Source organism: Chelonia mydas, chromosome 1, assembly GCF_015237465.2.
Source record: "Chelonia mydas isolate rCheMyd1 chromosome 1, rCheMyd1.pri.v2, whole genome shotgun sequence".
In the NCBI taxonomy this organism is placed as follows: Eukaryota; Metazoa; Chordata; order Testudines; family Cheloniidae; genus Chelonia; species Chelonia mydas.
The window spans coordinates 189,747,139-189,774,929 of record NC_057849.1 but is presented as its reverse complement, the minus strand read 5'-3'; the positions used below and the strand labels follow the sequence as shown (position 1 = coordinate 189,774,929).

Genomic DNA, 27,791 nt, shown 5'->3' with positions numbered 1-27,791 from the left:
GAAAATACAGAAGATGTTTTTATACACACAAATCATGAAAAAATGGGTTATCACTACAAAAGATTTTCTCTCCCCCCACCCCACTCTCCTGCTGATAATAGCTCATCTTAAGTGATCACTCTCCTTTCAATGTGTATGATAATCAAGGTGGGCCATTTCCAGCACTTGTGGCACCTTAGAGATTAATGCATTTATCTGAGCATAAGCTTTTGTGAGCTACAGCTCACTTCATTGGATGCATAGAATGGAACATATAGTAAGAAGATAGATAGATACGTACATACATAGAACATGAAAAAGTGGAGTAAGAGGCTAATTAATTAAGATGAGCTATTATCAGCAGGAGAAAAAAAACTTTTGTAGTGATAATCAAGATGGCCCATTTAGACAGTTGACAAGAAGGTGTGACGATACTTAACATAGGGAAATAGATTCAATGTGTGTAATGATCCAGCCACTCCCAGTCTCTACTCAAACCCAAGTTAATGGTGTCTAGTTCTCATATTGTAAGAACAACAAACTTTCCGTCCTCAAGTCTTAATGGCATGGTTCAATAGACTTTTGACCTCTAAGGAATGTTGCTTACCCCACCCACCTCTTTTTATAGAGAGACATAGTTCAGTTTTGAACAGCTGACTTTGTGCTTCACGGGGCAGCACTGATTTCGTTTACTGTGAGTACCATTTTTGTAATTTAGACCAAATGCTTAACAAAAATAAAAATACAAATATGATTAACTGCTGTTAAAGATGAGGAAATGTGAGTTGTGTTATTTTAAGAATGGATTTGTTTGGTCAGTAATTTAACTATGTTTGACTTCTTAAAGTACTTTCAAAACTAAAATGCCATAGTTATTGTCATATTTATTCCTTTAATACATTTGTTTATGGGTTTCTTACTACTTAGTCTGTTGCCTGAACTCAGGCTCACAATTCTTTGTCTAAATTTCAACATTGAATCTGATTTTTTATTTACTACCATCAAGTTTGACTTGCTAATAACTTTTCAAAGCTAATGTGAATTCAAATATCAGTCAGTCATTAAGAATATATGCAGTGTAGTTGTAACTCTGTCGGTCCTATTCTTAATATACAGTCTTAATGGAGAGACAAAGTGGATGAGGTAATAACTTTTATGGGACCAGCTTCTGTTGTGTTTTTGTTTTCATTTCAGGTGGCTAAATTTAGGAACTTCCATTGTTCTATACAGTGTAGTTGTAGTGGTGTCTGCTGCAGGATATTAGAGGGACAAGGTGGCTGAGGTCCAAAAAAAATATGACCTCACCCTCTTTGTCTCTCCATTAAGAATATACTCACAAAATGTTTAGAACCTCTAACAATTTGAACAATATTACACTAGGTCAAACATGGCTTTGTTCTATAGATCCGTCTCAGCCAGTATACCCACTGATTTTTATCAAGTCTGTCTTTTATTTGGGCTAAATGGCAGGAGCAGTTAAATGCCCCTTTGTGTAGTGATAGCTGAAGCAAGAGGAAGCCAGCACACAAGGCAAGGTGCCACAGGGCAAGCCCAATCAGAAGCTAAGCCATGTAAGTCGAAGGGTTTACCTGGGGACTAACTGGAAAAGCAGAGACTGGGGGATTGATTGGTTTCATTTCTGTTGTGTGTTTGAGAGAGTGAGTGAGGCAGGAAGCTAAGAGACAGAGCTTCTTTTGAGCACAGAACTCACTAGAGAGGCAGGCTCAGATTTCTGAGTACGGAAAACGCCTCTTGTTTAACTGGCACAGTTCAAGGCATCGGCACCTGTACTCCCTCTCTGTGGTCCAGCAAGTGCACCTGCTCGAGGCTTCTGGCTTCCCAGCTGTTGCCGCTGTTTGGTGGAGATAGGAGTCTGTTTTTCTGACTGCGGTATTTCCATGCTGAACAGTTTCCTGACTATACTGCAACCTCCCCAGCATCAGCCAGACTACCTAAGCTGGCTTACTTCATTTCTGTCCTTATAGATGTATACTGTGTAATTGCCACTGTTAACTTACCACACAGCTCTTTATAGCAAGCACATTTATTCTTAAGGTGAAAGCATTATAGAAAACATTAAAAACAACAAAAGAACAATACGCATGCTAATATGCTTATCAGAGATCACCCCATCACTCCCAAAAGGGCTCTGGTTGGTGATTAGTCCTTCAAACCCCACATAGGGATCTCTCCTGTGGTCACAAAATCATCACAACTTCAGCTCAGAATCAGCACATTCACTCTTTTGGGGCCAAAGCCATTCCAACTGTTTCCTAAGGAATAGGGCCCTCTATGAGTGGGAGATCCTGCCTGTTTGCTGGATCAGGTAGAAGGTTTTGAGTCAGTTTAAAATGAGGCTTTTTATCCCAAAATCCTTTGTCTATTCGTCCCTGGAGAATCCAGTTTCAACCAGTATATGCAAGCCTCTCTCTAGGTGGCGGCAGCCAATCATCATCAATCATCATGGCAAATTCCAAAGGAACGTAGCCTCCTTTCACACTGAAAGCCAGCCAGGTTGGTCTCTAGCTTGGTCTTTAAGACAGTCTGACTGGATGTTCAGTCTGTCTGTCATTGGTGATCTTACTCTGCCACCAAAGCTTTTGCTGACCACCTGATTACTGACCATTCCTTAGTAAATGCACTCTGTAATTTGTTGGTCTTCCATCCTAATAATATGTCCATACCAAGAAAGCCACTGAAATTGAACTAATGCTGATGGAGGAAGTTGTTGGGTTCAGCTCCCAATACCCTCATTGCTGAGGTAATCCTGCCACTTAATATGGAGCAGCTGGTGAAGACAAGGAGAATCAAAAATGTCAGTCTGCTACTCTTCATCTTTCCTCACTGCCCACAATAAAGCTGGTATAACCATGGTTCTGTAGAACCACAGCTTTATAGTAATGTTGGTGGCCCAATGCCTCCCGTGATGCCGCTGAAGGACCTGACACACAGCAGCAATCATGTAAGAGCACCCCCATCTTTTCAGCATCCTCCAGCACTGTCTGTTGCACTGTCACTAGCTGCTCGATATCATGTCTGCACAAGTTAATACTGCACTGGTGGTAATCTGGAGCTGGAGGCTACTTGATGGTAATAACCAGTGACTTAGTTGTATCTGGATTAATAACCAGACCAACGTGTGCGGCATATTGCCTGACCAGACTGGCCATCAGCTACAGCAATTCACCAAATTGAGCCAACACAAAATAAAAATGGAAAGAGAATGGTGAGGGGAAGAAGGTGCCCCTGACACAAGGGGATGGGAGGGGAGGCCTCACAGACACTCTGCCGTGGTGTGGAAGGTGGAAAAGAGGGAGCATAGAGAACCCCTGAAATAGAGGGAAAGTGGGCATGCATTTCAGTGTTCATTGTTATCAATTCTACTCTATATCATCTGAATTATGGATATGAGTTCCAGGTTGTAAGGTCTAGCTGACATTTAAGTTTTGCTGCTATGCTGGCAAAACTCTCCTAAGTGTAGATGCAGTTTATCTCTCCAAAAAAAGTGCTTTTGTTTGTATAGTTTATGCTATTTTGGAGAGCAAGATAAAATATAGTGGCAAAAGCCCTTTTATGCCAGGGTAACTGCTTCTACTAGGGCTTTTGCTGGTTTAGAAATGTAAAACACACACACAAAAAAATCACACCCTTAACCAACATTGCTATACCGGCAACATTTTCTAGCACAGACCTGGCTTCATTCTAGGATGACCAGATGTCCCATTTTTATATGGACAGTCCCAATATTCAGTGCCTATTACTCCCCACCCCCGTCTTGATTTTTTACACTTGCTATCTGGTCACCATACCTCTTTCTGACTTTTAAGCCACTTCTGCCTTTTTATTAAAGAAAAAAATTGCAGTGTTGGCATATAATTCTTTATGAAAAAACTCAGTTCCCAGTTAAGTAAAGTGCCCCCCAAGAAGAACGGCACCAGAAGAAATAGCACAAAGAACATATTACAGGATCCCATAAGACTTCTCAACTTTTGGCTACTTCTGCTGAGTTGCTACATACTTGCTGGTTTCTGATAATTTCTGAAGTAACCCCTATGAGGATCCACCAGTGTAAACTGAAATTATTGAGCTCTGGAACACACAGCAGGATCACTTTGCCCCCTTTCAATGCTGGTTTCTGAAATAAAGAGACAGCATAGAAGATAAGGGGCTTCTAACATGTAAAATGGGCCCTGGATTTCAAAATTGAAGGTGGAAAACATCTAGGGTTTGGCCTCCTTGAGTTAATGCAGGTATTTAACAGTTTATAGACTGTAGTCATGTATTCATTTTTGTGCAACAAAAGTCATCTGAACTAATATGGTGCTTTGGCTACCTGCTGCTTTCCAAGTTCGCTTTACTTCCTTATTGGTAGAAGCATTAAGAGCTTTAATTCTTGTAAGCACTTACACATACTTTAAATCAGCTGTTGCCAGGTTACAATCATAAAGAGAGAGTAAATGATCATCTGAAATGCTGTATGCTAAGGAATAAATAAATCCTTGTTCTGAAACCAGACAAGTTTTATAGGATCAAAATCTGCTTTTATTTGTAAAAAATAGAGTTATTCCACTAGGAGTGTCACAGATAAACTATCTGTTCAATCTTGTATTCAGTGGTGGTGCTTGTAGTACCTTTCCCAGACCTGAAGAAGAGCTCTGTGTGGGTGAAAAGCTTGTCTCTCTCACCAACAGACGATCCAATAAAATATATTACCTCATTCACTTTCTCTCTTTAATATCCAGGGACCGATCCAGTGGTGGATCCTTATACAGCGACACTGCATGAGCAACAAAACGGCAGATGAAATTAAACAGTGATAAATGCAAGTAATGCATCTTGGAAAACAACTACACATATATAATGAGGAGTTTTAAATTAGCTGTTACTACTCAAGAAAGAGATCTTGGGGTCTTTGTGAATAGTTTTCTGAAAACTTCAGCTCAATGCACAGCAGCAGTCAAAAAGGCTAATGGTATGTTAGGAACTATTAGGAAAGGGATAGAAAATATCACCATGTCACTAATCCAGTCAGTTCAGTTCCCTAGGCTACATGGCCACAATTTCAAACCAGCCTTCTAAGATCCAGCTTAGCTGTGAGTGCCATAGTTTTGATAAGGGGTGGGTTATTGTGTTTTAATAGCTCTATAAAGAGTCCTACTGGCTTGAAGCTAGGTTATTTTCAGGTGTTTACCATAGGCAGCCACTGAGCCGGCTGCCGGGGAGAGGCTAGTCCCCAGCCTCTCCCCTCTGCCCTCCCTCCCCCGCAGTAGCCCAGAGCACTCCCACTGTGGTCCCTGGCCCCAGCGTTGGGTGGCCGGGCAGTGCACCGGCAGCACGTCAGCCCCAGTGCACCAGGTGGGGCGGTCCGAGGGCCAGGTGGGCAGCGTGGCCCCAGCACCAGCTACCCTGAGTCCCCTTGGCAGCAGGGCCGGCCCACGACATTTTGGCACCTGAGACGGGGAGCTCAAATGATGCCCCCATGCCCCCTCGCTTGGGCCAAAGCTGTCTTCTTCCTGTTCTACTCCTCTCATGGTACTGCTCTGCTACCTACCCCAATAAAGGAGAACTTAAAATGCCTTGTTCAAAAATTTTAAGTAACACTTAACTTTAAAACGCCTGAACAGCAAATGTAACTTTTCTTGCCTGCATAGTAAACACTGGCATTTTTATCTGTTTGAATGATCAAAGTGGTGCTTTCCATGCCTTTTTGGTTGCAAAGATTTGAACTGCTTCCTGAAGGTCCAGTCTGGGCCACCTCATGCTCAATTGAGATGGCTGCAAGGCTGACCAGCCTCTCCTGTGTCATTGTGGAGCATAAATGTGTTTTAATTAACTTCAGCTTGGAGAAGCTGCGTTCTCCACTGGCAACTGTTATAGGAAGTGTTAGAAGTATGTGCAGAGCAACAAAAGCATTTGGAAAGAGGGTGGTCGTCTTATTTGTGAACATATATTCCAGAACAGCCTTTGGAGTTGATCCTGCTGAAATGTATCTGGAAAGGGCTTTCAGTTCATCATCTAAATCACTCGTATCAATATCGTGCATGTCATTATGTAACAACACTGTCTCTAGTGCCCTGCATTGCTGGTGTACGTCTTCTTCAGGTATAGTGAGGAGTTTTAGAATATCATACAACATCCCAACTATACTGCTGTGTTCCTTGAGCTGCATGAAACGTTCTTCAACTGCCTGTATTGCACAATCTAGCACCTGGTTAAAGAATTCAACTTTGAATTGTTGTTCGGGGTCTCTTATGGGATTATCCCATGTCTTGTAATCAAAATGTCTTCTTCAGTGGCTCTTGTATTCTTGAATGGGTAGGAAAATAGCTTCAGTGTGAAGTTCCTCTGCCAACTTCTGTGCACTGTTCAGAATGTTTTGAAATCCCTCATCTGACTGGTAAGACTGTAGGTATGACTTTGCTTCGTCCAGTTGTTCCATTGCTCCAGATATATCAAGGTCAACACCTTGGAGTCTCTTGCTTACGACATTTATTTCAAACAGTATGTCATGCCACAGCACTAAGCCACACAGAAATTTGAAGTTATGTATGGTTCTGGTGATTTCATTTCCCTCTGCCACTGTTCTCCCACAAACAGTTCCTGTCATAGCATTATCCTCCATAATGGCAACTATGGCATCATCTCTCTTCCCAATTTGGTGTTTGAGAGGCTTAATCGCCTCCACTCGACTTTCCCATTGTGTGGCACTCAGTAGTTTCAGGGTCAGAGAGGATGTTCCCAGATGTTGCTTCAAAATTTGCCATCGATGAGTTGATGCACAGAAAAATACATAGATGCTTTGAATTACATTAAAAAATTCAGCAGCCTCACTAGAAGCTGATGCTGCATCACTGACTGAGTTTAATGAATGAGAACTGCATGGGACAAAAAAAGCTCGAGGGTTTAACTCCCAGATCCGTGTTTGCACTCCTCTGTTCTTTCCTCTCATGTTGGCACCATTATCGTAGCCCTGACCTCTCAGGTCAGCTATTGCAATTCCCGTATCTTCCAGCTTCTTAAGAAGCACATTTATTATACCAGCTCCCGTAGTATCATCAATGTCAATACATTCTAGAAAATGCTCTCTGACAGTCACCATTGCAGGGACATTTTCACTAGGTTCTGTTGTTACAAAAAGCACCATTAAAGTCATTTGTTCCCTATGGCTGATGTCAGGTGTGCAGTCCAGAATAACAGAGTAATATCTTGCTGACTTCAGATCTGCCACAATCTTCTGTTTGACTTTTGTTGCCAGTAACTGTATGATCTCATTTTGAATTATTTTTCCAAGGTAGTGGTGTGTGTACATTTCTTGGGTGGTGACTCTTCTGAGATGCTCCTGGAGTACAGCATCAAACTCAGCCATCAGCTCCACAATTTTAAGGAAGTTTCCACTGTTCGGCACATACAGCTGATCTGAAGTGCCATGCAGTGCTAGGTTTTGGTTAGCAGCATTCTCACAACGGCAATGAGCCTTTTCAGAACATTTTGCCAGTAAAGAGACTCTGATGTAGTCTTCTCTTGATGCTGATCATCTAGGGTGGCCTTTAACCTTAGTCTCATCTGAAGCACTTTCCACCTATGGAATACTCTCTGGTGATTTGCTGCCTTCTCATGGCATGCCAGATTTCCAGCCATATTTTTCCAGTCCTTTATTCCTGTAGAACCCCATGTGGCTGGAACATTAGACTGGAAGAGTTTGCAACAAAAACAGTATGCAACATTCTGGGTTTCTGAGTACATAAGCCATGGCTTCTCCACTTTGTCACCATTGGGCATTTCACACCAGTAATGTGTTGGATGGAAACTTCTATTTTCATTGTCTTTGGGGAACTCGACGTTTTTCACTTGCTGTGGCCCATGCAGTACAAGGAAGTCCCTCAGGCTTCTGCTCAAGTGGCTCCACAGTCCTGGATCATCTAGACTTAACGAACTAAACTCAGCAGCAGCTGTTTCTTGCGCCTCCACCACACTCTTCTGTGATCTACACTTTTCTTCAGGAATGTGTATGGTTACATCCATTTGAGATGGAGATATGGATGTTAAAGTAGCTGCCAGGTCACCGGCACTCTGACTAACTGGAAGATCAGGCATCTCCTCACCACTCATATCCTCACTGTGGCCGGAAGGCTCACCCGTGAACATTTGTGTCTATGTATCTCAGGAGAGCGCCTTTCTGCTTAGATAGAAAAGCTTCTTTTGCTTGCTTTCTTTTTCTCAATGCTGCCCCAGAGGGGCGTTTTCTTCTTTCACTCATGACTGCTGTTCTGTGCCAGCTATAGCGGCTCTCAACACTCAATTGAAGGGACAAATAAGCAGGTTGGTAGCAGGAGGTGGAGCCACCCTCTTCCTCTGTATCTTGGGTGAGCCAGTCCACCTTACTACAAGGGGTTAAAAGCCTTTGTTATGCTGCAAGATGTTAATGGCTGCCATCAAGCAGATCTTTGATCTGTAGACCATCAGAGACTTTGTTAAAGTTGATGGATGTACTAAGTACTTTTCTTTCAAGCTAAATGGAAGGAGGAATTAAATACCCCTTAATGTAGTGATAGATAGCCACTGCCTGAGGCAATGAGCCACATGGTAAGGCTGAATAGAAGTTAAACTATGTGGACTGAGGGGTTTCCCTGGGACTGATTGTGAAACACAGTGATTTGGCGATTGATTGGTTGTAGCTGTGTGTATGAGAGGCAGAAAGCAGAAGAAACAAGCGTGAGCAGGGCTCCTGGGGAGGAAGCCAAGAGACAGGGCTTCTTTTGGGCTAAAAGGGTACACTTGGATTTCTGAGTGAAAACTACCTGCTGTTAGGTCCTACTGTGTTCGGGGAAAACAGGACTTTGTGTACATTGTATGTAAATAAACAGGATTGCTCTGAAGAAATACCTGACTTCTCTCATCAATTTCTCCTCCTAAGAGAAACAATCCAGCAAGGGCCCAAGCATTAGCTAGCAAAGGGGTAACAGCCATAATAGTAGTGACTAATGGAGGATGATTTTCCTTTGGCTCAAATGATAGAGGTCTGTGTTTCTTAAAAAGGAGGCTCTAGCTTCTATAGCTCCCCTGCACCTCCACATCTGTATGGGCAGTTTAATTGGCAACCTTGATTTCAGTATACATGTGGCCATGAATTAATTTCAATTATTCTCTATATAATCAAAGTTGACTTGCAAACTTTCTGGATGAAAGATGCTGCAGCACAGTAAATTATAACATGGAAGCAAATGAGATTAAAATTGGCTGGAACTCTCCAAGGGTTAGTTGTTCAGGTTCTACAAACTGGACTTTAAAGGATCTGTTCACATACATTGGCAACAGGCTGATACCGGACTGTTTGCTTGGGATTTTTAACTCTATAGCTTTAATTTCTAAGGGGAGCTCCCCTGCTTTCCCTCTTGCTGCTTCTCGAGGCCTCAGCCAAACTCCTAACTTAACCTTTGCTGTCTAATCATTTTATATGTAATTTCAGGAGGTGCTGGATGGCTGCTTTGGGTGTCTTCAGAGGGGACTTCCAGGTAGGGACACACTGTTCTACCACAAATCCATCAGGGTCTTTCTGATGGCAGGAAACTCCTGCCCCCAGCCATATAGGAAAGGGTATAGGAAAACACTTCCATTCCAGCAGCTTCTATAAAAGCAGCAGTCAGATAGTGCATCGCATTGTATGTGGCTACAGAACCAACTATTTTAGAAACGTTGACAGTATTGGACTCTGAAACTTAAATACAGTGCTTAATTTGTAATGAAAGAGATCCTGGGACTCAGGCAATTTTTTTTTTACATTCATAACGGATGTAGCAAGGCAGAGGTGCCAGGGCTGTGAACTGCCACGCCTGGAAGTGCTGGGGCTCAGCCCTGGCACAAATTAAGCCCTGCTTAACTAGGGGCTGTATTGATATCACAAACACCTCAACTAAGGGAGAGATCATTCAAGCCATCAAATCATTAAAAAATGGGAAAGCTCCTGGCAAGGATAACTTGAATGCAGAATTGTTCAAGGTAAATCCTGATTTAGCAGCATCTGTCCTGGCCCCTCTATTTACATCAGTCTGGGAAAGAGAAAAAGTGCCCAAAGAGCGGACCAATAGGGTTATAGTGAAGATACCAAAGAAAGGAACTCTTGGTGATTGAAATAACTGGCGTGATATCACACTTTTATCGGTGCCAAGCAAAGTATTGTATAAGATCATAGTCCAGCGTCTATCAGAGGACTGGTATTGATAGTGTTCTCAGAAAAGAGCAAGCAGGTTTTCAGAAAGGGCATGGATGAACAGACCAGATCTTCACTCTGTTAGGTAAGAAAAACTAAATAGGAGGCAGTTATGCCAACTGAACCAAAGTCAGGCTAAGAGAGGCTGCTGAAAAAGTCTCTGAAAGTAGAATGAAGGAATATTTGTTTAAGTTACAGAGAGTGGAAAAAAAAGGGGAAGCCTGCATTTTTGTACCAGATGTGCTGGGAACAGTCCTTGAAATACAGAGGTGCTGTTTTCCACTCCCTGCTCTTGTGTTATGTCTGTTTTAACTCCTCGTCTCCTGGTTGACACCCATACCGATAAGAAAGTTAGTAAAGCACTACAATTTGCTAAAAGTTATCTATAATAAGGGGGGTAGATGTGCATGCATATAGAGGAAGAGGATTTTAACTAATATAGGGGAGGGGTGGGCTGCTTTATAAATAAATCTGTGACGCGAAGGGACTGTCTATAAAAACCTATGAGTTTTACTTAGAGGCTGGCTGGTTCTCTTTGGAGATGGGCTGCTCTCTATTGTTGTGTGCACTCTTCAATAAAGAGCTTTGAGTTCGGACCTTGCTGGTGTTGCCTGTCTCTCTCTGGTCAGACAACGAACCGTGCCCGTCTGGGGTTCGAGTCCTCGACAACTCTATGAAACATAATAGAACAATGCTTAGAATGGCAAGAGCAGCTCTACATAAATTTCATAGACTTTGAGAAGGCTTTTTTGATAGCATTCACAGGGCCAGCCTATGGTGCATTCTGGAATGGAATTCCCTCTCCGTATAATCATCATCAAAAGCTTTTATTTCTACTTTACGTGTAGTGTTGATCACAGTGAGCTCAGGTTTGAAGTCAAAAGAGGAGTACATCAGGGGTGTGTCATGTCTGCAATCCTCTTCAACACTGCCATCAACTGGGTAATGCGGCGTACAACAGAAGACATGCCAAGAGGCATTAAATGAACACCTTTCTCATAGAATTATAGACTATCAGGGTTGAAAGGGACCTTAGGAGGTCATCTAGTCCAACCCCCTGCTCAAAGCAGGAACAATCCCCAATTTTTGCCCCGATCCCTAAATGGCCCCCTCAAGGATTGAACTCACAACCCTGGGTTTAGCAGGCCAATACTCAAACCACTGAGCTATCCCTCCCTCATCCCTTGTAGACCTGGATTTTGCAGATGATGTCTCTCTCCTGTCACATTCGCAACACCATATACAAGGAAAAACAACTTAACTCAATGCATTCAGCCAGCAAATTGGACTGAAAATCAATTGAAATAAGACAAATGATATGACCTTTAATATTGCCTCACCATCACGGATAGAGGATTATGTTCTCACGAATGTAGAAACATTCACATACTTGGGCAGCACCATCAGCCAGGATGGTGGAAGAAACCAGGACATCCAGAACAAAATCAATAAAGCCAGTAACACCTTCAGGAGCTTAAGTACAGTCTAGAAATCATCAAAAATACAACTCCAAAACCAAACTCAAGATTTATCAGAGCTATGTACTTTCAACATTACTTTACAGTGCAGAATACTGGGAAATGAGAAAGTATGACATGTCCAAACTGTCTTCATTCCATACAGCCTGCCTCAGAAAAATCCTCCGTATCTTTTGAACAATCTCAAACCAAGATCTAGTGACACAATGCAGCCAAGAGAATATGAGCACCATCGTTGCCAGGAAGCATTGGAGATGGATTGGCCATGTGCTTCAGATGGAAACTGATTCCATCACCAGAGTAGCAATAAGATGGACACCTGAAGGCAAGCGAAAACGAGGCTGCCCGAAAACAACATTGTGAAGAGCTGTGGAAACCGAGCTGAAAAACCTGGGGCACAGATGGGGAACCACTGAAAGACTTGCCAGAAACAGACAGGAGTGGAGGAGCTTTGTCGCTGCCCTAAACATCAGAAGTGTAATGGGAACATGATGATGATAAATAGGGGCAGAATTGAACTGTTAGTTTAAATCTCACCGTTCTCTGAACTACAAAGACAACCTGTTAATTGCCTAACTTTGCTGCATACAATATTTATTCTTATCGCATTTGTTTAAAATCAGTTTTTCTTTGTCTTTAATGGATCCTCACAACAGATTAAAGACTGGTAAGTTTCTTTTATGTGATATTATCAGTTTTCATTTTTGTTAAATCAAGTTTCTAACCCTCAAAGTTGCAGAGAAAATCTTGAAAATATAAGCGCTGAAGGCCCAGAAACCAGAAGACAATTTTTTTCCCGTTTAAATTGTGATTTTTAAGCCCCTTATGATTTTGGGGGCCTGTCTCCTGATTTTTGAACACTTGGGATTAGCAGTGGAGTTCTCTGTACATTTCCTATTTAGGTCCATGATTGGAAAGCTGATAGCTGTGGGCACACCCCTGCATTAGCCTGGAACCCTGTTAAAGTCAATGGGGCTTCATAATGGTGCAAGAGTTCACCCACTTGCAATGTTGCAGAATCAGGACTTTAAACTCTTGATAACAGACCTGCACTATGTCTAGAAAGGCCCCTCCACATCTAGAGCTATATAAATAACATTATAATAATTGTTGATTGATACAGTACAATAGGATAAGCATTTTACAGGCCGTAAACTGTTGTGTTTTTTTTTTTCTCCTCTATGTTATCAGTTAGAAATGAAACTACTGTGAATCAAAGAAGGCATGAAGGTTCAGAAAATACTCATCTTTCTGTTTCATTTGTATGCTGTAGTTTCAGGTAAGTGTGAGCTGTGTGTTCATGGACATGATAAAGAAATTAAAGTTTTTTTTTTTTTTTTTCAAGAGGTGAATTACTTAAAAGAGGCATTGTCAAGATAATAATCATGGTAAGGAATCAACTTAAGGCACTCAATTGATATAAGGCACTCAAAGCAAAATAAGGATGTCCTTGTAAATGGATTGCATTGCAGCAAAGGAAAAACAAACTCAGCCGTGCTCTTTTTTCCTTTGATATATGAAGGCAGCTTGAAGCACAAGAAAGCACCAGTCTAAGAACAACAGGGTTTCTTGGGTAGGTAGGTCTTTGTATGCTGGAACTTTCTGTTCTAAAGCATCAGCCCCTCCCACTTGAGAATCTTCATTATCTGTAGCAGGTCTGTTCTCCTCTGTACGCTGTAGCCCTTGGAGTACAACATGATGATGATATACTCTTGAGCAGGCATGACGTTCCATTCAATAGCCGTGGTTAACATACAGTCACCCTAGTTAAAAGCAACGTTGGTCCCAATTCCAAATACATCAATGAGGCACCAATTTGTAACAATTCTCTGGTTATACTGACAGTATCAATTATCAGCTATTCTACCCAATGTTGCTCCCAGGTCTTCAGGGTAACAGCAGAGAGAGCACAAGGAACTTTAGCTCCAAATCAACAGGCTCCCTACCATGTGAGATAAAAGAACCTCAAGTAATGCTATGTTTAGCTTATAAATGTTAGAACAATATAAAGGGCTATGGTTAATTAGCTAATGTTGGTACAGCGTACTGGAGCTGTAAAGCTCTATAGTAACTCCTCGCTTAACATTGTAGTTATGTTCCTGAAAAATGCTACTTTCAGTGAAACGATGTTAAGCAAATCCAGTTTCCCCATAAGAATTAATATAAGTAGGGGGAGTTAGGTTCCAGGGAAATTTCTCTCTCTCTCTCTCTCAGTTTTAAACAAACACTTTAATACTGTACACAGCAGTGATGATTGTGAAGCTTGGTTGAAGTGGTGGAGTCAGGGGATCAATCTAAGTTACACCACTTCAGCTAACTGAATAAGTCGATGTGCTTAGATCTACTTACTGCGGTGTCATCACCGTTGAATCAGCGGGTAATGTAGACAAGCCCTCAGACAGTGGGATATTTCCCAGGGAATGCTTTGCTGCTAAATGATGAACTAGCACTCGGCTGAGCCCTCAACGATTAACACACTGTTGTTAACATAGCCTCACACTCTACAACGCAGCACGAGTGGAGGGAGGAGACACAATAGACGCATGGCAGTGGCTGCAAACATTCCCTGCAGAAACTGAACGTGAAGATGAACTCACGCTGTCCCACTCAAGCGCACCACTCCCTCCACTTTCCAAAGTGTGGAGGGGTGCGTGTGTGTGTGTGCGTGTGAGATAGAGAGAGAGAGACACACACACACATGCACTCTGTATGTGTGTGTGTGTGTGTGTGAGAGAGAGACGGAGACACAAACTGTGTGTGAGTGAGAGTGAGAGAGATGCACTGCCCCTTTAAGTATGCTGACCCTACTCTAAGTACATCGCCCCTTTAAATAGATCAGCAAGTTGAGACAGCAGCTGCTGCCAGGAAGTTCCCTCAGTCCTGAGCCTAGTTGTGTCCCGCCCGCTCTGTGGAGTTGGGGTACAGAAGCGGGGAGAGGGGGACACCCTGACATCAGCACCCCTCTCCCCCCCCCCCCCACCCCATGCACAGCAAGCAGGAGGCTCCCAGGAGCAGCACGGGGCAGTGCGGGAGGGACAGCTGAACTGCCCGGCAATTGATAGCCTGCTGGGTGGCTGCTGCACAGGGAACTTAAGGGAGCGGATGGGAGGCTGCTGGTCCACCCTGGTTCCAAGCCCCCACCCACTAGCTCTAACCGGCTGCTCTTCCTGCAAGCAGTGGACAAAGCAGGCAGCTGCCAAACAACATTATTAGGGAGCATTGCACAACTTTAAATGAGCTTGTTCTCTAATAGATCAGGATCGAAACTACGTTAACAGGGACGACGTTAAGTGAGGAGTTCCTGTATATATATCCCAATTATTTGGGCACTGGAAGGCTGCAGTCTAGAATGTTAGTGATGCAGAGTTGAGCATGTCTGAACATGAGTGTCATGTATTAGAATACTGGTGTACTGGAGTAAGGATTATGTGACTCTCATCCCACCCTCCCTGCTCAGGGCGGTATGAGGGTGACATGAAATTATAACAATGGGCATATGTTTAAACAAACATACAAATGGTGGGAGATGTGCACCTGTTAGGGCCGGAAGATCAATTCAGCTGGACTGCAGTTGTGATCTTATTTGCGGGTGGAGGTGGGGGGGGGAGGAACCTAATGGACTTACCTAATTTATTTTTAGTAACCCATTCAGAAATGTTCATGCATTTATAGTATGTGCATTGTGTTTTCAAGGTCTTGAAGAGGTAACAGGGCGATTTTTCGAAGATTGTATCCTTCCTTGCTCTTTTGCACGTGCTGAAGGTGAAGTAATTTACTGGAAGAAAGGGAACAAAAATGTGCACAGCTACTACTATGGGAAGGATCAGCTAGAACGTCAAGACTCTGAATACAAGGGGAGAACATCCCTTTTTCATGAGCAAATTCCCAATGGAAATGCCTCCTTAAAACTGAGTAAACTGAGCCTGAGTGATGACGGCTCCTACAGCTGCTATGTGGGGACAAATCAAGATAAAACAGACGTGAAAATCAGGCTGCACGTAACAGGTCAGAAGGATATTTAAAATACCTGAACTGCACAGGTAGCAGATCTTATTCTCTTCCCTGTCAGCTGAAATTGAAATACCTCAGACCAGTAGTAGCACCAATATCTTTCCAGTCTATCAGCACTAAAAGGCAGCTCTATACTTCACTGTTGCATTTCAGCTGTAAATAGGGTGACCAGACAGCAACTGTGAAAAATCGGGACAGCGGGTGGGGGGGAGGTGTAATAGGAGCCTATATAAGTAAAAGACCCAAAAATCGGGACTGTCCCTGTAAAATCGGGACATCTGGTCACCCTAGCTGTAAAAGAAATAACCTGGTTCTAGCAGAGGATGAAAAGCTACAGTGCAGTGATTTCAGGTTAAAAATCACTGCAGGTCTGTGGAATGCAATTGGGTAGTGTGTGAACTTAAATAGTAAGTGGGAAGGGTGGATTCTGACAGAAGTTTGGAAACTGATCACTGATAATGGGGTAAATGCAACACTGTAGTCTGAAATAAACACAAATAATTGGATTTGACTTCTGTGTTCCACAGATTTTCTCCTGTATTATTCCAGAAGACAAATCACGCCAAGTTAAGCAGAATGTTGAAAGAACCAGACTTTTTTTTTTTTCTTTGTCTTTACAGTTTCCCCATCTTATGCAATGGAATATGAAAAACGAGACACAGAGAGACTGTTGAAATGTCTTGCCTTTCATATTTATCCTGAGCCAAACATAACATGGTCAAATGAAAGTACATCTGTGCAAACCACAAAAATGGAAGTAACCCAAGATGGCCCTCTCTATTCAGTTAGAAGTGAGAAGAACATTGCAAACAAAGTTTCTTCTTACCAGTGTCATGTTCAATTTCACAACCAAAATTGGACTGCTGAATGGAAAGTGGAAGGTAGGATTGAACTATTCTCCATCCCTTAAACATGTATAAAGTCCAGGACAGGTGAGCCATAATGAGTGCATGCATCTACTTTGTGCTGAATTGGTAGAGAGACAATAGTTAAGGTTATATAACCTTCCGTAGAACTCAGTTGATTATAAAACTAGCTAGGCTGAGATGAGTGAAAACCCCTCAACATTCACCCCCAAATTTCAGAACTGTGAAGTGCATTTATTTTGTGTGTGGTAGCTTCATACTTAGGTTTTGACCATGTGGGTTTTGCACCTCCCAAGTTGCACAACAATGAATTTAGAACTATTTCAAACTCACGGAGGTTTCCTCAATAGGTTTGTGAACCTTATGACCCTGGCTGGAGTTTTTAAACACAACCATAATGTGGTTTGGAGTGTCAATGCAAACCTATCGCACAGCACCACCCAATAGTAAGACTTGCCTATAGCCAACTCTAGATGGCTGTGGCTCGGCTTGTGCCCATTTAATACACTGGGGCAGCTAACTTTGTTTAGTACACACATTAATTTTATATTACAGTAGCACTCAATAGCCTCAGTCTGGATTTGGGATCCATTGTACATATTACCGTAAAGATCTCTTAGTAAGAGATGCTCCCGGCTGCGAAGATCTTAAAATATAAATATTGTTCATATGTCATGCCTAGACAGACAATGTAAGATTATGTTCTTTTGTCTTTTTTTTTTTTTTTAAATTGTCCCAATCCATCCCCCACCTCTTTCTCTCCCGTTGTCCAGGTGACCCAGCCAGACATTACCTGTGGCTGACCTAAAGCATTCTCCTTTCACCCTGCCTGCGCTGCACAAGTAGCAGCACACAGATGGGGGAGGAGGGAGGGGAGGAAACTGTTCCTCATCTAGTGTTCTAGACCAATCTGTCCCTAGCTCAGTACATTCCCTATTGTTTCCTTGAGTCTATTTACTACCATTTGTCTTCCCTGTCTCCTTTCCGCCCCCACCCCTTCCCCAGATCACATCGCCTTACCTCTACCCAAACCCAAGGGGCCTAGGGGAAGGGGAGCGGAGCAGCAGCCAAACAGATTGTCCAGATTCAAATAACAAAATACACATGGGCAGAAAATAGATGGTATCACTGCATAAGGAAAAACAGGGCCACTGAAATTTAGCTCTCCCCTATGGTCTATTTACTCCTGCTGCTTCAGGCTTTTTTTTGCATTTGCTAGAAATCCATTTCAGCAAATAGCCATTGCTTTCCTGAGACTCTTATCTCTTCAGAAATATTTCTTAATTGAAGCAACAGCAATGAAAGAGCAAAGTTTCCTGTCAGATCTGCGTGATTGACCTTGACTCCACTACTCTACGCTCCCTACAGCCCATGCACAGAACTCATAGTCCTCAATTCACTGTGCACTCCGCAGAGCAGCATTTTGTTCTGAATGTGTGTACAGTAGCATATTAACGTAGCTCATTAATGGAATCCCACATCTCCCCATCATTAAAGGTCACCTGGTGCTGAGTGTTATAAATGCCTCACACTGGCTAGAACTAGATTTCTGGCTGCTTACCTGAACCTTTTGAGATCATGCAGTCTTCTGCTAGCCAGACAAGAGGCAAAGTGGGGTGCAGTCCCCCCCTCCCCCATTGGCCCTCAGAATCACTCTCCGTATCCCCTCACTTCAGCCACATTTGCACTATGAGCTGGAGATGCAAGTCCCAGCTTGTGAAGATATACTTGTACTAGCTCTCACCTGAGCTAGCGCACTAAAAATAGTAGTGTAGCTGTAGTAGCATGGGCAGCGATGACATGGGCTAGCTGCCCCAAGTCTGTACTCAGGGATCAGGTGGGTTTGTACTCAGGTCAACTAGCCTGTGTCACTTCAGCCCGTGCTATCATGGTTACACTACTGTTTTTAGCATGCTAGTGTGAATGTGTGTACACGAGCTGGGAATCATGCCCCTTGCTCATCGTGTAGACCTAGCCCCACACACCAGGCATACTAATGTAGTGTAGAAATGTTATGGCTTCCTGCCCCTAATACAAGTTGCCAGACATCCCTCTCCATTCATTTGTGCCTATTGAGGTGAGTCACTATTCTCAGTCATAAACTCTACACCTAGCACTGGTTGCAATATTTCATCCCAAGGCACTGTGAATTTGTGTGAGTGTTTGAGAATTTCTGTCCTATTTAACACCTTCCTTTGACCACTACTAATCTGTAAGTGTCCTTTAGGAAGCCTTTTTTCTCCCTTAAATAAAAGAGGAAAAAAAACAGTAACACTCTCTGAATGTTAATATTTTCCCTCTTCTAATCCTTATAGTTGAGGACTCTGTTCCACCACTGTTGTTTACTTTAGGAGCTGTGTGGTAGTACTAGATTTTATTTTAGGCAATTAACTAAGATGAAATGTTAGGCACCGAACAATTGTGGTGTCCAGATATTTTCCTCCCTTAAAGGTAAAAAAAGAAAAAAAAGAAATCTAAATGTAATTTCATATTTTAAACTAGTACATTAATGATGAAATTTATTTCAAACCTGTGTTCTAAAAACCTTAGATCTTTAACCAAAAATAAATGGAGTCTAATTTTGCACCTTTTATGCTCTTTACTTTTTGGACTTCATGCAGCTTAGGTAGTAAAAATAAATTAGGTGATGCCTTTTGTTTGCATAAGAGTCAGAAAGCAAAGCTAACACAAGGTTACAGAGTTAGTAGAGATGACTCAGTAGGGAAATGTTCACATCAATGCAAAGAGGGTTTTTTCTTTGGCATAAACAAAAACTCATTTAATATAAAGCAATTGCCACCTCTCTGCACCTTCACCCCTTTTTGTTTGTTTGCTTAAACCAACTACTAAGGCTGAACTACAGTGTCTGAAATGACTCTTTCAAGAAGTGGTTTCTGCAGTCCGATGTCTTGCGAAGCTTATAGTGAAGTATCACTACAATTATATCAAAAGATTGCTTCAAAAGTAGTGCACAAAAAGTCTGAGCATCCTTCACACTAGCTTGTTCAAACCATTGCTTTCCCATTAATTGTTGCTTTTTAAATTGTATATTTCAGATCAGATTTTTAAAAAGGAAGGAGATACCGTTTCAATTCCATGTGAATTTATGGCTCAAGGATCTCCATATGCTAAAGACTTCACAGTTACTTGGACAATAATCAAAAATGCATCTACCTTGGTTCTGGCGTCCTCCGCTAACTCATCACAACCCCCTGAACAGTTTAAAACTCGATTCTCTTGGGAGAAAATCAATGAACAGGACTACTCAGTAATCATAAGGGATCTTACTCTGGCAGACAGTGGAGAATACATGTGCAATATTTCAACACCACACTATACACAACTCACTGTAAGAATTTTGCAAGTTGGTAAGTTGCTGCAATTTCTACACTGCAGGCTGGGGAGAAAAAGGTCAATTCAAATCTGCAAAATGTCAGGAAAAATGACTTCAAGTCCTCTGAGAGAAAAGTTGAAATTAATTTAACCATAAATTCCTTTATTAAACCCAAAGACGTAATGGTATTTATACAACTGCTCTAAACATGCCTAAAAAGCTGTTTACTACATCCAAACAGTAACAAAACATTTATAGGCATTTGATCAAGAGAATTACAAATTGGCTAATCCCAAGGTTGTTTAAACCCATATTGGTTGGCTCCAACTTGGTCAGACAGATATTAACAATGAACCCTTTAACTCTTTTATACCCTTTAACAAACAAGTGATGTCATTATCAATTGTCAGATCTTAGCTAAGGGCAGATGGAGTTTCGTATACTGTATAGCCAATTCTTTACTGCATCTGGTACCCTCTTAATTATATTTTATTTCTATTATTTTAGGCCAAACCTTAAATAAGAGAACACTGGTATTTTGAAAGGTTGCTACAAGTGTAACACAATTACTCTTCCTTATTATGGTTTCATTCTTTTTGGTTCCATGCTTTGGACCAATTGTTCATGCTAATATCCCAACTCATTTTAAAATCATAGTTCACCCAAATCTAGTGTGGGCCTATATTCGTACAGAGGTAGGTAGACTATTGTGGTATTTTATTAGAGAAATATTGATCTGGATGAGAAAAAAGCAAGTTTAGACTTTTCTGAATATTGAGATTTATTTACTTGAGAGATTTGGACATTTTTTCTTATATCTAAAGCTGATTCTGGACACAACCTTGTGAGGTGCTGAGTGTCGTCGGTTCCCGCTGACTTCAGCTGGAACTGAGAGTGTTCAGCAATTTGCAGGTTCAGGCCCTAAATGCTGTCTGTTGATGAAGACATCTCGGCACCAACTGCTTTCAGACATATGGTAAACTCACAAACCGCACTGGTGGAAAAAAAATTCTCTGCAGTGCCAGCAGATAAAGAAAATTCATTGGAGATCAACACAGTTACGTTGTATTTTTTTTTTTAGTGTTATGCCAAATAGAAGACCTTTATTTAGACTTACAAAAGTGAATTTTTATATGCATGGCTAAACTTGGAGAGCTGTAGTGGATATTTAGCTCTGAGACTTCTTGGCTATATTTATCATTGTAGTCCCTCCATTTTCCTGGGGACTCAATGAATAGCTTATCCATCTCTTTCTAATTCTCTTTCAGTGAAGGTCAAATAGACTCACCAACTAATTCAGTAATCAGACTGACAGAGCCAACCGCACAGGGTCAGTTCTTACAAATGGTAATTGCAAGATTAAAGGAGGCAGTTGTCTGTTTTGCTCTAAACCCCAATTGTAGGATCTTGCTCCTGGCAACTACACTGGCTGAACGTCTCAGGGCATGGCTACACTTGCAGTTGTAGAGCACTGGGAGTTAAACCAGATTTCGGAGACTGCAGCGGGGAAAACGCTGCCCTGTGTTTACACTCTCAGTTGGAAGTGTACTGGCATGGCCACATTAGCAGCTCTTGCAACACCACAAAGAGCAGTGCATTGTGATAGCTATCCCAGCATGCAAGTGGCTGCAACGTGCTTTTCAAATGCAGGGGGCGGGGTGGAATGGAGTGTGACAGGGAGTGTGTTGTGTGTATGTGGGGGGAGAGAGAGTGGGGTTTTGGGGGGGCTGAGAGCATGTCAGCATGCTGTCTTGTAAGTTCAGACAGCAGCAGCTCCCACTGCCCCCCGCCTCTCTCTCTCATACTCACAGCAGCAACATTCCTCAGTAATGGCTGCTTTGTCCCGGAGCAGATAAGCATGCCCACTGTCAGAAACGGAGCTTTCAAAGGGCATATCCACATTCCTACAGCCAAGTTCAAAACAATGACAAGAGTGGCCACTTAATTTAAGGAGATTATGGGATGTTTCCGGAGGCCGATCGCAGTGCAGTAATGCAACACCTTGTTCACACTGATGCCCGGGCGTTTCAGCCGAGGCGCAGCAAGCTTTATGCTTCTCGTGGAGGTGGATGACCAGGAGCACTCCAGTTGCAGAGTCCAGGCGCTCTAAGTGCCTTGTCAGTGTCGATGGGTCGGGAGTTAGGGCACCCGGGGTTGCTTTAATGCGCTGTAACTCGCTAGTGTAGCCAAGCCCTTAGATTGAGAATCAAACTTGTTTGCCTCTTGGCACTCAAAGTAATATTTAGCCTCCTCCCAACATTCCTATGTGCTTAGTGACTTACTGTTGGCTTTTCCCTGGTCTGTTTACCCCACTTGGATAACATAGCAGCTCTTACTTCCATTTTATAGAGCAGTGGGGTTTTGCTGTCCTCTTTGACTACCTGGCATCAGGGCCACCCAGAAGAGGGGGCAAAATGGGCAGAGAGTGCCCTCACTGAGTGGCACTGCAACCCCAGGTGCCAGATCACAATGCTACTTGATGAAATTTGACTCTGTGGTTCCTCTGTCACAATAATAAACCAGGAAAAAAAGGTTGCTTAAGGAAAAACAAAGATTCACTATTTGCTTGTGTGGTCTTCAGAGTCAAGAATGCAGCTTGTGGGACCAGGTGATGTGGTCTCTGGGTAGTACCTCTCACTATCATGGTCTTCTGGGCAACTTGGCTGGTCAGGCTTGTGTAGCCTCTGGTTGTCTTTGTCTCCTCTTTCTGTAGGACCAGCTTTTGAAAGCAGGGATATTAGCCTTTGTTGGTGTTGTGGTGGTCCAAGAACACACATTCTTCCACCCGTAACCTTCAAGATTGCAGTTCTAGCTTACTGCACCCTATGGCACTTCCCTAGAGGTTTTCCGAGCAACTCAGGGCACCGTTGCATGTCTTGGACCCTCACGATGTGGTCCAATCTTGAGCAAGCTTGATCCTTGGTCAGTTTGGACAGCCTCCCTTTAACTGGCAGTTTTTACAATAATCCATCATTAGGCCACAAGCATGTGTACTCCAAACATATACAGAAAGTGAGGTAAGCAGGAGATGATTCTAAAGAAGCGATCTCACCCTGAAGGAGGAGGGGAGGGGCTATGGTTGGAGGATGCAGATGGCCCCAAGTTCCTTAAAAGGCCGTAACACGTTCATGATTATAACTAATGGCCCAACAAACATCTCCTTCTCCTTTCAGGCCGGCAGCTGGGAGACCGACAATTCTGTTTTGGGGCTCCTGAAACAATTTCTTTGATTTTGCAGGAAGGGTTTTAAAGAAATCAATCATGGTTTGAGGTTTCATCCTGATCTGAGACTCAGTTCTTCTTACAGAAATGCAAATGTGTCACGGGAAGGGATTTCCATTTCCCAGCCATCTGTACTACCAGGTATAACATTTACTGCTGAGTGGTCCCGTTGCAAAGCAGTGGGGCTACTCATGCTAGTGAGCACTATATCTGAAGACAGTGTTTACAGGATGGGGCCAGTTGATCTTGTTTTTAATTAGACTGTTGTGGAAGTAACCAAGCCTTACCCTGCCGCCCCATAAAGCCACACATACAGGTCTGCCTAGAGACTGTGGCAGTAAGCAAAGGAGCGTTTTCAGCGATTTGGGTTTCAAATGTACTTACCGTTTGAAAACTTATATTCTCTTAAGATTGCAGGATCTTAAAGCTTTTATTTAAAATTAAATTTCAATCATGTTAATTGAAAGAAAAGATTAGTTCCCAGCTCAGTTAGAAGTTTATGAATTATAAATGGGAAAGAAGTAATAGACTGATGCCCATTGTGGACTGTTGTGAGTATTAAGTCAAGCTTGCACTGCTGTGTATTTCACTTAGTAGGAGCACATAGGCTTTAAACCTTCTGAGACACTTGAGAAATGTTAACATCTTTTGTATGTTTGAAATTAATATGAACTATGTATTTTTAGAAAAATCCTCACATTACTACTGGATAACTATAGTGCTGCTGATCCTCATCATTGCCTTTGTTGTGTGCTGTGCTGTGAAGGTATGTATTGCTTTAATAGCTGTTTTTGTAAAATCCCCAAGAACAAGATGTGTGTAAAAATATAATTACTACTAATAAGGTCAGAATTTGGATGCTTGACAAGCATATTTGATTTGGTTTAGTTAAGAAGCTGGCAAAAGACTGAAAATATAAAATCATAGGTTGTAACTAATATTCCCTGTTTCTGCTACTCCTTGTGGTTTATAGGCGGCCCCAGTGCCCCTATAGATTGCAAGCAGTGTCTGTGTTGCTCTGGCTTTTAGATGATGATGTTGTTGTTGTCGTTGGTGGCTGAGTGATCCGGGGTAGGTCCCTTTTGCTCCGCATATACCTAAGGTCTTTTTCTTTTCAAGAGCACACTGCACCAAGCAGATCTAAAAAACAATCCCCACGTAGTCTCTACATTGAAAGAGAAGCTGCATGCAAGTATATCTAGCCTTAAACCTGGCAAAAACTAATCTAGATACGTCCAAGCTCTGTTATTGAAATGAAAAACCAATTGCTTGCATGCACCTCTACAGAGCTTCTCTTCCCCCGAACTCTTTCAAACCTTTCCTCACCCACAGATCCAAAGCTTTTAGGGATCCACAGGGATTGGGTTTGGTTTGCTGCAGATCCCAAGCCATCTAAGGTTATAGGCCCATTCTCAGGGTATGTCCGTGCTACAGTGGTATAGCTACAGCATGCTATAGGTAGCTATTGGTACAGCTGCTGTAGTGTAGACATTCCTACGTAGATGGAAGGAGGTTCTCTGTCATTGCAGTAATCCATCTCCCTGAGAGGTGGTAGCTATGTTGATGGAAGAATTCTTCCACCATCCTAGCTGCATCTACAGAGGGGGTTAAGTCAACCTAACTAAGTCACAGGATGCAAAATTTTTCACAGTGCTGAGCGATGTAGGTCGACTTAAGTTATAGGTGTAGACCCCAGGCCTCACTGTTTGTATTGCTTTATTCCTTTCCATGTGTTTAGTGCACTAAAGGAACCTGCAGGCTTCAATCCCTAACTCTCACCTAAACCAAATTCCCTTTTTAATATGGAATTCTGCTGGCCTATCAGGGAAAGATAGCTTCTTATTACCTTAATTCCTTTGTAAACCTTGTCTAACACAATCACCCTGCATTTCCTCCATGACAATAACTGTGGTGTATTGAGGACTGCATTAGAATGGTAAGCAATCACTTCAAGAGCCTGCTTGCAGGCTAGGGAAGGTCTGTAACAAAGTACGTGATGGGAATCAGTTTGAAAAGAGCCAGTTTAAAGCAAGAAGGGGTGATTTGTGCTTCCCTGCCTTAGGGTGCAGCCTGTTTTTTCCCTCTCTGGTTTGGGTTCTTGTGTATTATTTTGAATTCTGTGAAATAGAGCAGTGTTATGTTGTAAACTTCCAGCAAGATTATTTATGTTTTTATCTAATTTCTCTGTGTATCCTGTAACATAGCGGAGAAGACAGGTGTGCAGAAGATCGGGAGGGAGCCTATAAGAGAGCAAAGATTAAATGGCTGCATATGGACAGTTTACAGTGTAATGAAAGAGAAGATTTTGCAACATATGCTCAGATTCTTGAGCAGTATTTTTATGCACATGCTATTTCCTAACATTGTTTGTGTAAAACCACTTTTGTGACGCTTAAAAGTTTTCCTCAAGAACCTGATGAGCTGGAATATAAGGACATAAAAGAGATTCTAAGAAGCATTTTGAGCCTCTCAATGTTTTTAATAAAAGGATATAAGTTTCACTTCAGAAACCAGATAGAAGGGGAAAGTATCTCTGAATTTTTGGCAACCCTGAAAAAAACTGTACACTACTCATTGTTTTGGTAATGTTCTGAAGGAGCTCTCAGATCAGTCTGAATTAAGAGAGGTTGTTGGATGTTGTGTGTCACAAGGAACTGCCACTAGATGAAGACTGCTCTATTTGAATCCACACAAAAAACTGCACCAAAATTTGAAAATAAATTGGCCTCATCATGCCAGGCTGGAAAAATGGCCTCAGCAGTGGATTAAAGAAACACCACCACCAGTTCAAACCTCTCACAGGAGCCAAACAGAACAGAGGGAACCCTATTTCTGCTGTTTAGTGACACCACACCTGGAGGAGCAGTATTTCCTTAAGCTGCAGAGCAAGACGTGTTTGAAGAAGGGACATGCCAATGCGCACGCCACAGTGCACCAGACCCAAAAGGAAGCCACCAGTGTCTACATGTAGGAGCTACCATACTAGTTAGGTGCCTGTCAGCTTCGAATGAAAGGATGCATGAGCTATACCATTTCCCAGAACTGTATGTGGTGGGAAAGGACAGACATATTATCCCCTGTATTATGTTAACGTAAAGGTAAATGATGTGATATACAGGAGTGGCCATGTCTGTGATCTCTGGGGGTGGGAGGATGGTTAGCAAAAAAAAAATTCCTGGGTTAAGAGCAAGAGAAACTAATGTGCTTTGATAGCTTTACAATTAGGGGCAGAAAGGAGTGTTAGGCAGCCTCCCTGTCACTGTAGTTTAGATAGATATCTGTTCACCATTAGAATTAATAGTGAGCGAAGGAAATGCCCCCTCCCAACCCCTCCATTGATGGGCATAAACTGGCTATACAGATTTAAATTGGATTGGAGTGTGATGCATCACATGCCAGAAAGAGTGAGGGAACTGAAAAATACAAAGCTGTGGGCTCAGAAAGAGGCATAACCGTGAGGCTGGTTGTGACAAGGCCTACGTTTCTGAAGGTTAGACATGTGCCATATGCCCTGTGCAGGAGCCTGTGGAGAAACAAACAGTGAAAAGCCCCCAACATAAACTTCCCAGTTTTTTCTGCCAAGGGCAATGATGGTACAAAATTACAGGGGCGGGATGAAGTGGGGGGGGAAAAGCGTGGTAAAGAAGATATTGGACCTAACGGCACATTTACTCGAGATAATGAAGAGGTACATTGACTAACTGTTACCGGATTAAAAACTCAGTATGATTACAGAATGTGGCCCCTGAAGCAAGAAGAGATTGTTTGGGTTTTTGTTGGCTGGAGGAGGAGGAATTGGTGCTGGAAGATGGTGGTCAAGAGAGGAAAAGTGCTCCTGCTGGCACGAGGACAAAGTTTGGATGGCCCTTTCTTTCCCTGACAGGTACCACTGGCCACAGCCTGCAGCAAAATGGCAGACCCTGCTGTAAGGTTAAACTTGTAATTTGGTTTTTATGGTTGTGTTTATTAATTAAGGAATTTACAGGGGAGGACTGTGGTGTTTTGAGGACTGTGTTGGAATTGCAAATTATTGCTTTAAGAGCAGGGTGAGGGTGATTCTCTTGTCCTGCCTTACAGTATAAGGGGGCTCTGTAGCAAAGCATGAGAATGGCTTGGAGTCACTTTGAAAAGAGCTAGCTTAAAGCAAGGTGGGGAGAGTTGGGCCTCCCTGCTTTAGGGAACAGCCTGTTTTCCTTCCTGTCAGTGTTTGGGTTTTTGTGTTGTCGTTCAGGGTTCTACAAAACACTGTTATGCTGCAACCTTTCAGCAACAGTATCTGTGTGTTTTAGCTACTTCTGTGTGCGTAGGCTGTGCACATAACAGAAATCAGGCTTGGATTTCTGAGCAAGAAAACTGTCGTCTGCTGTTTGCTCCTACTATATTCAGGGAAACAGGACGTTGGACCACACTGCTTAGAATGCAGAATGATAGCACATAAACTGCAAACCAACCCTAGTATCGATAGCAGTGTGGCTGTGGAAGTAGAAGCACTCCTGAAATTGAAGGGTACATACTAGGTACTGCTCAGCTGTGCTGCTGTCCAATCTACCCCAGCTACACTGCTATTTATAGTTGCACTAGCTCTCTTTAAGCTACTGCAAGGATGTATATGTGAGCAGGGGAATCACACCCCTAACTTGTAGTGTAGATTAGCCAGAGAAAGAGAAAACAGGCTGCTTGCCGAGGGCAGGTCT

At 42.5% G+C, this 27,791-nt stretch overlaps 1 protein-coding gene across 11 annotated transcripts; it reads left to right on the top strand.

Moving 5' to 3' along the window:
* Positions 1-376: 376 nt before the first annotated feature.
* On the top strand, positions 377-27,543 carry HHLA2 (HERV-H LTR-associating 2). 11 transcript variants are annotated; one of them, XR_006288050.1, is made up of 9 exons: positions 377-673; positions 9,446-9,491; positions 12,856-12,943; positions 15,358-15,669; positions 16,296-16,556; positions 19,598-19,909; positions 23,784-23,863; positions 25,302-26,195; positions 26,884-27,543. XR_006288050.1 is itself a non-coding variant. In XM_043538520.1 (8 exons), exons 3-8 carry the CDS (start codon positions 12,889-12,891, stop codon positions 25,341-25,343), a joined length of 1,059 nt encoding a protein of 352 aa, XP_043394455.1. In that variant the 5' UTR covers positions 377-673; positions 9,446-9,491; positions 12,856-12,888; the 3' UTR covers positions 25,344-27,543. The 11 variants fall into 11 exon arrangements, 7 of the variants coding, with proteins under 7 accessions (XP_043394455.1, XP_043394454.1, XP_037763468.2 ...); XR_006288053.1 differs by adding an exon at positions 23,183-23,238 and having other exon boundaries at positions 25,305-27,543; XR_006288052.1 differs by adding an exon at positions 23,183-23,238 and having other exon boundaries at positions 25,302-27,543.
* The last annotated feature ends 248 nt before the right edge of the window (positions 27,544-27,791 follow it).